The sequence below is a fragment of the Anser anser genome (assembly GCF_964211835.1).
Source record: "Anser anser genome assembly, contig: HAP1_SCAFFOLD_77, whole genome shotgun sequence".
Lineage (NCBI taxonomy): Eukaryota > Metazoa > Chordata > Aves > Anseriformes > Anatidae > Anser > Anser anser.
In genome coordinates, this window is record NW_028153924.1 from 684,377 (window position 1) to 698,720 (window position 14,344).

The 14,344-nt window shown below is 46.2% G+C and overlaps 1 protein-coding gene and 1 long non-coding RNA gene across 3 annotated transcripts; both read left to right on the forward strand.

Moving 5' to 3' along the window:
* Nucleotides 1-5,339: 5,339 nt before the first annotated feature.
* Nucleotides 5,340-9,306, forward strand: LOC310891138 (zinc finger CCCH domain-containing protein 11A-like). Its single transcript, XM_083853428.1, has 4 exons — nucleotides 5,340-6,086; nucleotides 7,202-7,371; nucleotides 7,788-7,849; nucleotides 8,627-9,306. Exons 1-4 carry the CDS (start codon nucleotides 5,690-5,692, stop codon nucleotides 8,886-8,888), a joined length of 891 nt encoding a protein of 296 aa, XP_083709554.1. The 5' UTR covers nucleotides 5,340-5,689; the 3' UTR covers nucleotides 8,889-9,306.
* Nucleotides 9,307-9,472: 166 nt separating this feature from the next.
* Nucleotides 9,473-13,333, forward strand: LOC310891140. 2 transcript variants are annotated; one of them, XR_014577444.1, is made up of 4 exons: nucleotides 9,473-11,626; nucleotides 12,347-12,405; nucleotides 12,613-12,691; nucleotides 13,056-13,333. It is a non-coding gene; the product is annotated as an uncharacterized lncRNA (long non-coding RNA). The 2 variants fall into 2 exon arrangements; XR_014577445.1 differs by lacking the exon at nucleotides 13,056-13,333 and having other exon boundaries at nucleotides 9,474-11,626; nucleotides 12,613-12,745.
* The last annotated feature ends 1,011 nt before the right edge of the window (nucleotides 13,334-14,344 follow it).

Genomic DNA, 14,344 nt, shown 5'->3' on the forward strand with positions numbered 1-14,344 from the left:
CCTGTGGAGAGAACCCGAGCTTGTTATCAGAACTTGTCGGCATGTCTAAACAAGGAGACGATTGCTACTTCTATTTCTATTCTACCTGTACCAAGGTATGGCTGGGTTTCTTTTGCTTTGCTTTGCTTTGTTTTTTTGTTGTTTTTTTTTTTTTTTCATTTTTTTCAGGAAGGGGTAGAGTAGGAGGAGGAGGCACACTGGTCTTTGGTTAACGTGATAACCAGATAGATTCTGAATTCAATCGTGGCAACCTGAGGCAGTAGCATGGACGTTTTTGAGGCTGTACTATATTTTCCTTGTTGGTTTCCTTTTGGTTACAGGGAGACAACTGTTCCTTCCGCCACTGTGAAGCTGCTCTGGGGAACGAGACAGTCTGCACGCTGTGGCAGGAGGGTCGTTGTTTCAGGAATGTCTGCCGATTCAGACACATGGAAATCGATGTGAGTGCCTAAAGATGTGTTCTCAAAATAAATCAACAAAAGCATTTTTCAGTGCTGTAGGTGTGCTGATTGTGCTTTTGCAGGACAGAGTCCTTTGCTTTGGAATTACACTGGTTTCTGTTAGCAGGGGAGGGGGTGGGAGGAAGGAGAGGGAAATAAAATCAATGCCTTAGGTATGTCTTAGCAAGATTTTCTTTTATTAGACGCCGACAGTATTTTCTCAACAGATGCAGAATAACCGCTAACTAGACTGCTAAAACCTGCTGGAGCAGGGGGGTAATAAACAGGCTGTACTAGCCTCCTGAGAGCAGGCTTGATAATGATCTATCAGGTCTCTTGTGTCCCGGAGTCCTTCAGATAATGCTGTTCTAGCTGCCTGGGCTAGGAAGCAGTGGGGAAAGTTAAAGGTGCAGAAGAACGAAGTCTCCGAGAAGTAGTTCTGGATAGAGTTAACGTAGGCAATTTAAGATGTCCTTTTTCCCTCTGAATAATCCTAGTATAATCCTAGGTGTATTAGTTTAACCCACCGTAAACTGATGTCTGAGAGTGCCTGTCTTCTCAAACTGAATGATGACAAGGCTAAACGTGCATAGTGGTTACAGCTTCTGCAAACTTTGTGAATATGCCCGGAAATACTATACTTCCGTGATAAACTGACCTTTGGAATGATGTTTCAGCACTGTATTGTGACAGCCCTATCGCTGTCGTGACCTGGAACTGTGCATCTCTTTGCAAACCTTAGGTGCATGTTATCACGAGCTTGTCTTTCTTTCTGTCTTCAGAAAAAGCGCGCTGAGATTCCCTGCTACTGGGAGAAGCAGCCAGTAGGCTGTCAGAAAGCCAACTGTGCTTTTCATCACGCAAAGGGACGTTACATCGATGGCGTCTTCTTACCACCAAGCAAGAGTGAGTTTAGGTCCTTTTTCTTTAAGTATTGAAGAATTAATTTTGCATATTACTTAGTGGGTGCCAATAGTGTAGGAGACATCAGGTAACCGTCCATTTGTGAGTGCAGGAAAAGGTCTGCAGTCCTAGGTGGTCAGCTAAACCGAGTGTACTGCTGCTGTACTGCTGGTATTTGTTTTCTGCTTTCATGCTCAGCTTCTCTCTGCTTTGTGTGATATTTGCCTTGCAGTTTGCTTTCTGTTGTTTCGTCTTCTGCTGGGTGGTAGGGAGATGTGTTGTTGTTTGAAGGCAAGTCATTGTTCACGGTGTAAACAGTGGCGGGATGGGCAAAAGGAGATGCTGCATTCATTGCCTGTGCAGGTTATCTGCCTTAGCTACCATCTTCGTGCATTGTGGTCAAAGTTTTAAACTGCCATATTACTGATGATCCTCCTCTTCCTCTAGCTACACTGCCAAGTCCGCCTGAGTCCGCGGACGATGATTTGAAAGTGGCTCAGATGTCACTGCAGCAAAACAAACTTTCTGTCCAGTCCAATCCCTCTCCATAGCTAAGTCGGGTGATGAAAGTGGAAAACTCGGAAAATGTCCCAAGCCCTACACACCCTCCAGTTGTAATCAATGCTGCAGATGATGATGAAGATGATGATGGTGAGCATGGTTTGGTTCTTGGAAGGAATTTGTGCTGTAAATGATTGTGTAAGTCTTTGGTTCTTGGAAGGAATTTGTGCTGTAAATGAATGTCTAAATCACAGATGACCTGAGGTCTGACTAGCGATAGGGCAGGCAGTCCGCTCAGGTCACTGGTGGCTTTGTCTGGCAGCCAGTGGACAGAACCTGAAATGTTGGAGGAAAGCTTAGAACCACTCTTGGCTTTAGCTGGTCTGTTGTGTAAAGCTCTATGTGAAACTAGGAAGGAAATTCCTTTTTTTTTTTTTGAAGAGTAATATGTTGTGTAGTAGTTAAAGCTGCAGAGAGAATCTAGAGTCCTAGATGTTTTGTCCTAGGGTAGTCTACTTACGAGTTCATCAGGTCAGTGTAGCTGTATTAAAAAAAAAAAAAAAAAAAAAAACAACAACTTTTTTATAGGAACCATGGACTGAAGTGTCATTGCATGAGCTACATAATCACGAACAATCTGGCCTATGCATAACTGAATAGATTTTTCCCCTTCAGACCAGCTTTCTGCGGAAGGAGAAGAAACTAAAACTCCCGTCCAGCAACCAGCTGAGGAAGGCCAAAATGGATTACGGATGATTTCCACTCGGAAAGCCAGTGCTACTACTGCTAAACAAGGTATTCCAGCACCTGTAGTAGGATAAATCGGAAGGAGAACTTGACAATTAACTCAAAAGCAATGTGGCGTAAAAACACAACAGAATGTAGGGGTGCTGAATGGACTCGGTTATTTCCATGATCTCATTTCTCCCTGATACCATCATGTGCCCATTGGGTCAGAAAGTTGAACTCCTTTTCTTTCCTTTTGGAGAACAAAACAGGGTCACAGCATGGAGTTTAAATGGCTGCACGTGCAGCCTGGCAACCACTGTTGAAAGCCATATCTAACGATAGAGGGATCTAATATCACGTAAATGGATTAAAATTAAAACTACAGTTTTTACCCTGAAGGGTGAAAGGAGGGGCAAAATGCCATTGATTCTATGGTTGTTTCACTTGTGAGGAGTGTTGACAGGCTTTATTCTAAATACTTCTGAAAGTTCCTGAGCACTAAGAAGCCTGAGGATCTGTGGTCCTCAGTGAGTGCCTCTAAGCCTTAGTCTCATTAACTGTTTTCTGTTTTCAGAGGACGGTCTGAATTTTGGAATAAAAACACTTGAAGAAATCAAATTGCAGAAAATGAAGGAAAAAACTAAGAGACACGGTGGTGAGTTAATATTCCCTGCTTCCTTACCCGGTTCACCTTCATCCTGTGTGATGATTTTTCTTTCAAAAAAAAACTCTTCCAGTAATACCGGGTAGCTGGCTATGCTTTGGTGAATCCAACTATTTTGCCAAAGAAGTGAAATTTGATTGGCTTCAGAATGGCAGGTGATGGTGGCTGGGAGCTGCTTGAGGGATAGACTTCCATGTTTAGCTGGGGGCATCGAGCAACCTGATTCTCAGCCAGCTGGTATTCTAGATGGGAATTCCAAGGGCAACCAGAGGCAAATTAGTCACCTCTCTTATTTGCATGCTCTGGTCACTGTATGTTTGACAGTAATGAATAATTAAAGTTTTTTGCTCTTCGTGATAGTTTTTTCTGTTTGGTAAACTTCCTTATGTTTTGCTTGCTCTGAGCAGAAGGTCCTTCAAGATCTTCTCTTCCTCCCGTCGATTCTATGATTTTTCCTGCTCCGGAAAAGGAAAATGTCCGGACAGTGGTGAGAACTGTGACACTGTCTACAGAGGAAGGTAATAATTCATGCTTTTGTTTTGATTTCATTACTCCTAAACTGGAAGGTTAAGCAAGAAGGAAGGCAATTCACCCCTGTTAGCCTCCTGGTGCTGCCGCCTTCTGTTCAAAACATGCTTTTATGCTGAAAGTCCCTGGTTGTACTGGAAAGCTTTGGTGCTCAGGTTAAGTGCAGTAGCAGGAGAAAGAAAAAAATGTGTCAGTATGCAAATAGGGGGATAACTGAAAAACAGGAGAGTAACGAGAAGAAAGAGCTCTAGAGGACAGTGCTATGTAAGAAGCAATTTCTGAAGCTTTAAAGAGGCTGACAGTGGCACGTGTGGACAGTAGTGCGATAGGAGTCTGTGTATAAATTATATTGTTTAGAGTTGTGCAAATTCCTTTGAAAGGGAAAGAAGTGAAGAAGTACTTCTACTCATAGACATTCACCTTAGAAAGGAATATTTCTCAGCATTTGTACCTAATAATATTCTGCTTGCTTATGCAGCTCTGTTCTGCACAAAGTATAGCTGTCAAGCAGACTCAGATTCATTCTCGACTACATTCAGCTGGAATTTGAGGCAAACACTGAGACTATGGATACTTTTTCTAAGTTAATTATAGTTGAAATGTGAGTTTGTGTGGTTTAGCTGTCAAAACAGTGCCTTGCTGGTTTTTTTTTGGACATGGGCTAACAGTATACTATTTCTATTGGCTACTGGTTTCTATGAAATAGAAAAATTTTACTTTTGTTTTAGGGGAGGAACCTGTGGTTCGACTAGATCTTGCTGAGAAACAAGGAAAACGGAAAGCCTCCGTGGGTAAGAACTTTTTATGAGCTGTTATTTAGGTGCCGCCTTCTCTATATGACTGCATTGAAGAGTATTTTTGACGTATGAGAGGAAAATGCATTGCAGTGGAGATCTGTGTTGACTGCAGAAATGGCAAAAAAACCATTTAGCAGCTGAAAGGCAATTTTATGAAAATATGCTTGAAAAATAGAAGCTTGTGGTTGACTGTTCTCAAATCTTCCTGCAAAGAAATGTTCTTAAAATATTCCTTGTTTTCTCTGTCTGAAGCTGATGTAAGCGCCCTTCCGGTGAAGCGCAGCCTTGCTGAAAGGCTGGGGAAGAAGGTGGAGGTTCCGGGAAATGCTGACAAAGCACCAAAGAGAGGTACAGCTACTAAACAGGCATCTGGATGTGATTCACGGGTTTTGTATTTAGGCTTTCTGTTTGTCCTTTTCCTGCGATGTTTCTTTTTGCATGTTGGCTGAGGTCTTAATCACCGGGATTCAAAGTTACCTTTCCTGCCTTGTTTTCGAATGTGAACACAAAGTTGACATTTATGCAGCCTCCCTAATTTGGTCTTTTTCTGTTTTGCAGTTCAAGTTCCCAAGTCTGTGAAGGAGAGGCTAGGATTACCTTCTCAACGGACTAGTACTGCGAAAGGTAACAACTGGCTATTAAATATACTTTCTCCTTCTTCCTTTCCGTGAACTTAGACCGTTTTCATACAGCCCTAAAAAGGAATTCAAATGAAAACAAAGAACTGGTTCCTCTTGCTCGAGTGCTGAAGCTCTTCTGACAGCCACTATCAGAAATCTGGCTCTAGGTGTGTGTTTATTTTCCACTTGTGCCTTGTCAAGGTTTTAAGCTGCTTCTGTGAACCATCATATACAATTAGAATAGAGCCACTGCCGGGAGCAGGAATTTGAAATGCAGTCTGAAAAAGTAATCAAGTAAACTAGCATTTCTGTGTAGCAACTCTCTCTGGATAGGGCTGGTCTTCAAAATACAACAAGTGGCTCAGAGGAGGAGGAGAATGTTAGGCTATTGTCCTAAGATGCGTTATTGGGAATGCTCAGGCTTAGTTTTCCTTAGTACTGTGACAAATTTTGGAGACTTAAACTATTGTTGGACTCTCTTTAAATGTTGGTGCTTCTCATTTCTTGATGATGACAGGGAAGGCTGCTAAGCCAAAGGGAGAGATCCATGTGAAAACACTGGAGGAAATCCGTCGTGAGAGAGCTCTTCAGAGACGAGAATGTCAAGCCAAAGCCCAGGCTGAATGGCATGGTAAAACCAAAGATCCCAGCGCAGGGGCAAAAATTGAGGGTGAGCCCAAGAAGCAGAGCGTGCTCACTCTTTCCGGGCCCAGCAAAGTGCAGTCGAAGGAGCCGGCAGGTAAAGCCAAGCCAGAAGGAGAAGTGCGTGTTAAAACCCTGGAAGAAATAAAGCGCGAGAAAGCTCTGCGGATGCAGCAGAGTGGAGGAAATGTGCCAGCTCCCCCAGCACAACCTGGACCTGCCCCAGCCGGGCAGAAATCGTTATGGAACACAAAGCTATCAGGTAATAAGATGCTTTAATACCTGCCCCGGTGAGGTGCTTCCCATATTGAGCAAGTTCCGTTTGCTCAGGATCTGCTTTGCTTTTTCCTTCAATGCAGAGGATAAAAGAGTTTAAGGCTACAAAGTTCAAAGGCAAAGAAGGGCCAGAACATGCAACCATGTCTGTTTTCGTTAATTACGTGATGGTATTCTGTATTTCCCACTAGAAAATTAACACATTGAGGGGCTTTTTAGTCTAATTTTGGTATTCTGTTTTTTTCTGCCATCTGTTTACGGTATGAAGTCCACCCTGCGTTGAGTTCAAGTTCACCTTCCTCTTTGGCATGTGTTGCTTAACTTGACACGTGTATGTGTTTGTAAAGCATGCATCAGCGTCTTAATGTGGGGGGCCAGTTTCTGTCAAAAATGACAGAGGATCAAAGGCCTCGTTGTTAAGATTATATCAACTTTGTAAAATGAGATTGTGTGAGGGAGATAAGGAGGGCTTAAAGGCTGCATGCACTGCACATTGTAGCCTTTCTCTCTGTCTCATGGGACACGAGGAAATAAACACACAAAGAAAACAAGTACCCAGCCTTCTTTCGTTTCTTCTCCTGCCAGCCAGATGTTAGGTCAGGAATGGGAGACTAGAATATGACTCTACAAATTTGGATTTTGTAGAACAACTTAATAGATTTTGTGGGACATCACTGCAGGGGAGAGGAAGCTGGTACAACAGTTGCATACACTCTCTTGTCTTACTATACCTGCTGCTTTTCCTTTCCTAGAGGGAGCAAGACTTTAAATACAAAAGCTGTCAACATTTGTGAATCTTACTAGACTTCATACAACGTCTTAGAGTATTGCTTGCACTTGGGATCGCTCTGTGTCTGAGTTTCCCTCGTCCTGGATTATGATTTACTGTAGCTATTCAGTTCCTTTGTTCCTTTGTATGGATTGTTGGTAGACGGAGTTTACTATGTGGAAGATATTGCTGAGAATCCAGGCAATGGCAGTGTACTTCTGCTGGCCAAATACAGTTAACTGTGTAGACGGGCCGTGGAAATGAGGACGAGAACGTGGATTTTTCATGAGGCAGAGCAAGACTGTATCAGTTCTCTCTTCCTTTTACTCTAGCCAACTTTAACATGTTTGCGAAGCCTTGGGATGGGAAAGTCGCTTCCCCCAAGAAGAAGGCACTGAAACGTAAGGCACCTGGCAGTTTTCCCTCTGCTGTAGCAGCTGTGAAGCCACGGACTGCCTCTGACGCTGACACAATGGGACCTCCAGCCAAAAAAGCAGCTATGGTAAGGACAGGGGCTAATGCAGAAATGGATCCCTTGTAAAATTTACACCCTCCTCTAGGAGAAAAGATGGAAAACTCAAAAGTTCTACAGGCTTTCTGTTTCCTTTTAAATCCAGTAGCTGCCTACAGAATTCTTGTAGTACCCTTCCATATTTATTAGATTAATGGCACTATTTACTTAGTCCTCTGTGATTCTGTGATTTCTCTGGTGTGGAGGATTTTGTCCATTAATGCTGTGTTCTTAAAAGACACAAGATCATTAATAACCTCCAAGTGAATATTAACTTTCTTCAGGAGCACCTTGGTTTTGTATTTTGGCTAAGGCTCCGCAATGCCAGAGGAGAAGCAGCATGGAGGAAAAAGCTAGTAAGGAATCTTTTACCCATGAGTCCTAAATACTGTTTTGCTGCTTTCTAGGCTGTTCCAGCCACGCTGGAGCACGTCCCAGCCACCAGACTTGAAGAAAATCCCCAAAACAGGTGATGACCACAACTTGTTCTTTTTCTCAATCGGTGTATATCCCCAGTGAAACATAAGTTCTGTCACACGTGGGGAAAAAAGGAGGGTTCTGAGATAATTAAAGCCCAAATCCATCAGAGGAATAAGTCACGTGAAATGACTTTCTAGCAGCTAGCAGGAATGCTTAATTAGACTTACTTTCTTTAAATGCTGCAAGTCGGTACAGCTTTCCAGTGACTTCTTGCTCTGTCTGAATACCTAAATGAGGATGAGGTGAAGTTCTCCTACTTCCTCGTGAGGTGATAAATGATGAGTAGTGTCCTCTGCCTTTTGGTCCTCAAGAATGCCACCCGAACAAACATACAAGGTGACAAGAGTGCAGGGAGAGCAGAGGGAAGTGATGGCTGCAGATCAGCTTCCTGTAGTGGGGAGCAAACTCTGCTGAGTGTGCCGTGGGAAAAATGACTAACTTAGCAAACAGATATTTGCAGATGGAGACTTCTTACCATTTTTACAGGAAAATTAAGCAAGGTGGCAAAGTGCCTCTTGCTACAACAATTGAACCATCTTTGCTAGACTCCAGGTGCTCTGGCTTCACAGAGAAACCCCCAAACTGAAAAATGTACCTGCTAATATATTGGGCTCTAAATGTAGCCCTGGGTTAATTGAATAACAATCCCTGGGTAAGATTGAAGTGCAGGAGGGGTTGGCTACGGTTTTAAGAGCCGGTTTGCAGAAAAGGGATTTCCCGTTAAGAAATGGCATATACTGATTGTTCTCTTCCTTGCTCTGCCAAGACCTGAAGCACATCTTGGAAGCCAGGCAGAATCTGTGGAGCCAATGGAGTTCTCAAGCTCGACTTCAGCTTCTTCCCAGCTAGAAGAAGCAAGGACACGCCGGCTGAGTTCCACAGGCAACGCGCCCGTATCTGTAGACGAGGATTTAGAGACGCTACTTTGGGAACTCTCAGACGGCATACTGGAAGCCGAGCTCGACTTGGACCCAGGGAAGGATGAGGATGACCTCCTCCTTGAGCTTTCCAAGATGATTGATGATTGAACTGCATAGTCCTATGGTATATTAAAAAAAAAAAACAAAAAAAAAAAACAACTCTTCTTCTTGTTGGATACCCCGAGGTGATCCTTTTTCTAACTGAGGCTTTGCAATGAGACTTAAAGCACAGTTGGAACTGGTAGAAATTGGCAGGATCTGCACTCAGTTGTCCTAAGTTTCCCTGCTGGTCAGAGTTAAGGTCTTGTGCATGGTTTCGTAACTATAGGTGGCTACCTTTGATATCAAGAGGACAAAGCACTTGTTTCTTTTGGCACAGAAAGATGTCCATCGGCACGCTGTGGTGGCTGTGAATTGACGTAGTGATGGAGCGATGCTCTGAAGGCTTAAACGGAAAGCTTCTTCCTTCCGCCCCCCCTTGGCACAGCTCGATGTTGGGCACATTGTGAAGCCTGGGTGTTCTGATTTCTCGGACAGTTGATACCCAAATCCTGGAGTTACTATGTCAACTCTTGACTTTTATTTGTGTATGCCATTGTTTTGACTGTAATCTTTTCAGATGATGAAGCTGTAGGGGCGGGAGGGAGCAGAATAATTATTCTAGCGTTGTGGACCAAACATGCTGCCAGGAGTGGTGGTGGTGGGGTCAGCCCACCCGGCCTTACTTTCAATTATCAGGGATGATAAAATGGTGTGAAAAGCAGCAGCTCTGCGATACGGCTACGCTACCCCCACTCCCTTCTCTTGTGCTGTACCAAAGTTCCCCCAAGCTTTGGTTGGTGCTTTTTGCTGGTGACAGTAGGACTCCAGGGCGAGTAGTCGGGACTCTCCTGCAGTAACTGGGTCAATTAAGGGTTGGTTTAAGTGCCTCCTGGTTTTTAAAATTGCTCCCCTGAGCTGCTGGCTCTGCTGCCTGCTACAGCAAATGTTCGGGTGCCATCAGCGTCGCACTTGGGCGTGGGCACTGACCCTGCGGAGGAGAGCTGAGACTCGCGTGTATTGTGTACCCTGCCGCAGTGATCGTTTTCCCCTAGCAGATCTATTTTGAATCATTTCCCTAAATTTTAGAGGAACTTTAGGCTCTTTGTGCTATGATTTGTGAAGCTGTAGGGGCCCTCAGGCATTTGCTGCTGGCAGAGGAAAACCGCTTGTCGAATTTGTTGTAAATACTTTCTGTTTGGACAACAACGCCTGTGTGTGTGTGTGTGCGTGTGTGTGTGTGTGCGCGTGCGTGCTTTGACGACCCCCTGCGACGCCCCAGCTCCGCGAGGGAAGCTTTGAAGCGGCTCTGGGAAAACCTCTGCGGAAGAAACTGCTGCTGGCGACTTGCGGAAAACGGACTCCACAATCAGTGAGATTGTAAAGTAGGTATGTTTATTCAGCGCTGGGCAGCACGGGAGGTCGTGGGCATGAAGATTGATGACTCTTCCTCGTCACCGCTAGTTGACCTCTTGTCTTTGCACAGACTCAGTTGCTCCTTGGCTCTTGTCCACCTGCAGGACCAGTTTCTCCCAGTTTCTTAAGATAGGCTCGCTCTCTTATTAGGAGACTGACCTTGGTAAGGGGCCCAAGGCTTCTTGCTTTAGTTAATTGGCACAATGCACCATAGTTAGCAAAGACACTAAGTAGCATCCTAGTTTAATGCCGTCAGTGCTCTATCTCTACTTGATAAGATTCTCCTAACTCCCTCTCTCACTGGAGCCCACGCAGCCCTCCGTCCTGCCGAAGGACTTCACGGGGACTTCTGCCGGCTCCGGGTGCCCGCACACAGACAGAAATGGCTTTGAGAGAAAACAATCAGGAGGAGGAGAGCTCAGAGACTGCGGCCGGCTTCGGCCACCTTCCCCTCGCTTTCCCTCTCCGTGTTCAAACCGAGCACTGTTCTGCCGTCAACCTTCGCTGCCTCTGCCCGCGGCGCTGGGCTTTCGCGTGTGCCATTGCTCCTCTACATATTTTATCCTTCCTTTTGTAAGGAATGGTCCAGCAATTCGTGTCACTAAGGGATTTGAAGGGTTAACATCGAGGTCCGGGTCTAGGTGATAAGAGAACAAAGGGGTTTTTAGGGAAAAGTGCTGACTACTGCAGGGGATGTTGCTAGAGTTTCTGAAATCCGGCGCAGAGGCTCCCAAACGAGGAGGAAGGGGGAGCTGAAGGACAATTGAAGGACAAAAGCCTGGGAGGAAGACAACCAGCATTCAGCCCGAGCAAGCCCCGAGAGACCACCAGAGACTGATACGCAGGCGCCCCTGGGAGAGGTTTCGGATTCCGGAAACCAATTCTAATAACCCTGCCTCTTCTCGAAGTAGTAATGAATATGTATTAGCCTGGGAGCATCAAAACCAGCCGCCTTACGTAACAGGTGTGCGTCCTGGGGGAGCAGAGACTCCCGGCGCACCCAGCGCTGCTTGCTTGCCTCTATTCGTTTAATAAATTGTAAACTTTGATTGTAATCCTATTTGGATTTATAACAGCCATTTATAACACTTTTTATATTTGTATTTTATTTAAGGCTGTCTTGCCCCCCTCCCCCCCCCAGCCTCGCTGCTCACCAATAAAGCTGGCGCAGGGACTCCTGCCTGCGACCATAGAGGCGCAGGGACTCCTGCCTGCGACCATAGAGACGCGGTCCTCCCGGCCTGCTAGAGCGGCCCGCCACGCTCCTCCAGCATCCCAGCGTCCCTTGCGCGCTCCCGCCCGGCCTCAGGGGCTTCCGGAGGCGGCCCAGCAGGGGCGGCGGGAGCAGCGAGGCGGCGGCAGCCATGGCGTACCGCGGGCAGGACCAGAAGGTGCAGACGGTGATGGTGCAGCCCATCGTAGCCTTCCTGCGGCTGGGGAGCGACGGGGGAGTGGGTGGGGGGCGGCCCGGGCCTCAGGGGTCTCGGCCCGGGCCTTGAGGCCTTGTCCCGGGGCCCTGGGGCCTCGTTGCAGGGTTTGAGGCCTTGTCTTGAGGCCTTGTCCCGGGCCTGGAGCTCTTGTCCCCGTGCTGAGCCCTTCACGCAGTGCCCCAGAACCTCATCTTCCGCTACCTGCAGAGCGTGAGTAGCGCGGGGAGAGGACGGGGAGGGGATGGGGATGGGGATTTGGGGGGGGTGGGGGGAGCGGGGAGGGTCCGGGGATCTCCCTCGCTGAGTTTTCGGCTCCCACCCGTTGCTCGGGGCAGGTTTGTGGGGAATGGAGAGCTGTGCGGCGTGCTGGTGGGTACAAGGAGCTGCTGCGCAGCCCGGCGTTTCCCCCTCGTGTTAACGGGAGTGGGATCGTGCAGCCGGGCGTGCAGGAGTGTTCCCTTGTGACTGGAAACGTGTCCTTCAGCAAACGTGTAGTATTCACCCAGTCATATAAGACTCTAAAATGTCAGACTGTTAATTGAAACTGCCCCTGAGAGTTGCTCCTTGGAGTGTTTGGGAGCTCTAGCGGCTATGGTTAGCGGGTATTTCTGAACACACGAGAGAGAACAAAACTGCTCGCGGTGTTTGTGTTCCAATTTGCTCTCCTCCTTCGTTCTGCAGAGCTCGAGGATCCAGGTGTGGCTGAGCAAGTGAACGTGCGGATAGAAGGCTGCATCATCGTGAGTGTCAGCACGACCCCACGTTACATCGTTAGTTTGTTTTCCCTCATTCACAATCCTATTTTTTCTTGTCAAGAAAAACTAGCCCAAGGGAAAAAAGAAATCGTGCTTCTCTAACAATTAGTCTTCGTTGTCCAGCCTGGGTCAGCACAGCTGACGATGGTTCGTGTTGTTGCTGAACTAATTGCCACTGTTGCCGTTTTCTAGGGCTTTGACGAGTACGTGAATTTGGCGCTGGACGACGCAGAGGAGATTCACTCCAAGACAAAATCAAGGAAACAGCTGGGTGTGTCGTGTGTCTGTGCAACCCGAGTGACGCGCGGTCTGAAACCTGCCCGGGTGAGCCTTCTAGGTAGCAGCACTGAGACGTACCAACCGTGTGACGAGCCTTGCTGTTGAAGTTCAGTGAGCAATTCCTGGCTACATCTCTGTCCCTGATGATTTTTGAGCTGCTGATTTTGCTGAATGAAGGAGAATCTGTCCCTGCCTGAGACCAGTTCTGGTCTTTGAAACGTGTAATACCAGGCGGCCTGCACTCTGCATGATGGGCAAAACCCTGCTCAACCACACAAAACACTTTCTGAAAACACGAGATTATTCTCAGGTTCTGGGCTCTCTCTAATCCCCTCTTTCCCTTCTCTGTGCTGCAGGCCGGATCGTGTTAAAAGGGGACAACATCACTCTTCTACAGAGCATTTCTAAGTAGAATTTGCCATCCTTAGAACAAAGGTGGCTGCCGTGCTGCGGAGTGACTGAGTGCCAGGGGAACGCGGCCCGCTGGTAGATAGGAAGTTATTTGTAACTGGGGTTGCATGCTGAGGTCAAAAGTCTTTCCTTTGTGGGAGCGAGTTGTTTGTAGCTTGAAACAATACGTGATGTATTTCACAAATAGCCATTTTTCACATTAACTGTAAATGTAAACCACAAATCTGCCTGTTTTCAGTCTCTTCCTTCTGTGAATGGAGAAGGAGGAGAAATATAGAAGCGTGGGCTTTTCTTTTTGCTGTGGATCTGATAAGTTTCGATAACGCTATGTGCTTTCTTGACCATTACATCTGCGTTATGTGGCCAGGGTGGACTCGTTCAGGGCACGGAAGCCCCACACAGTCCTTGAGCTAGCAGGGTGCTAAGGAGGGTGTTGGAGATTTTGCATACAATTGCAGCCCTTTGTTGCTGCAGTGACAGGTTCCTCAGATTCTTTCTAAACAGGGTTTAGCTTGTTGAGAATCTTTTTGGGAGTGTTTATTGTGGATCAGTCAGTAAAAGTATCTTAGTGGGCCCGTGAGGGATTTGGGGCTGTGGTGCAGTAACCCAGTGTTTACAAGTGTTACTGCTATGCATGCTTGTCCAATAACGTCTCCAGATCAGAGAGTGAGAGCGGGCAAGTGGTTTGGATTAAATCTGTCACTTCTTGCTGCTTTGGACAGAGCCTGTAGATTAAACCCTTGTGCTGTTCAATAAGCTGGGGTATCAGATGTGTCGGTTGGGTTTTTATCATTTGATTTATTTTTTTTATCCGTTTGGAGATCTGTCTTTTCTATTTAAGTTTCCCCAAGAGAGCTGAGTTGCTTGATGCATCGACCAAAGAGAAGTTCCCCGGCTGACTTGGGACAGCCAGTCCCCTCGTTTTTCTGATCACAAAAAAAAAAAAAAAAAAAAAAAAAGAAAAAAATCGAAGAAGAAAAATTTTGACTGTAACTGTAACTCAGAAACTAAGATTACCTAAATGGAGAGAAATGAATTTTGATGCACAGGCTGTGCTAGAAATCTGTTAATCAGCATTCAGTTTTTCAAAACTTCAATTTGTGTATCATCATCATGAAAATTAATAAATTCAAGGTGGGAGATCCTTTCCTGAAAGGGAAGGACAGAAATACGAGTCTTGCTGTGGGGCCTACCCAGCGCAGTTCTGCCATTCCGAGAAGTAATACGTCAGGAG

What these genes read in the sequence shown, in the direction of transcription:
- LOC310891138 (XM_083853428.1), top strand. Translation starts at nt 5,690, where the DNA reads ATGATGACAGGGAAGGCTGCTAAGCCAAAGGGAGAGATCCATGTGAAA. An exon ending in ATGGAACACAAAGCTATCAG is followed by an intron (nt 6,087 to 7,201) that starts GTAATAAGATGC and finishes CTTTTACTCTAG; the next exon opens with CCAACTTTAACATGTTTGCG. An exon ending in CAGCCAAAAAAGCAGCTATG is followed by an intron (nt 7,372 to 7,787) that starts GTAAGGACAGGG and finishes GCTGCTTTCTAG; the next exon opens with GCTGTTCCAGCCACGCTGGA.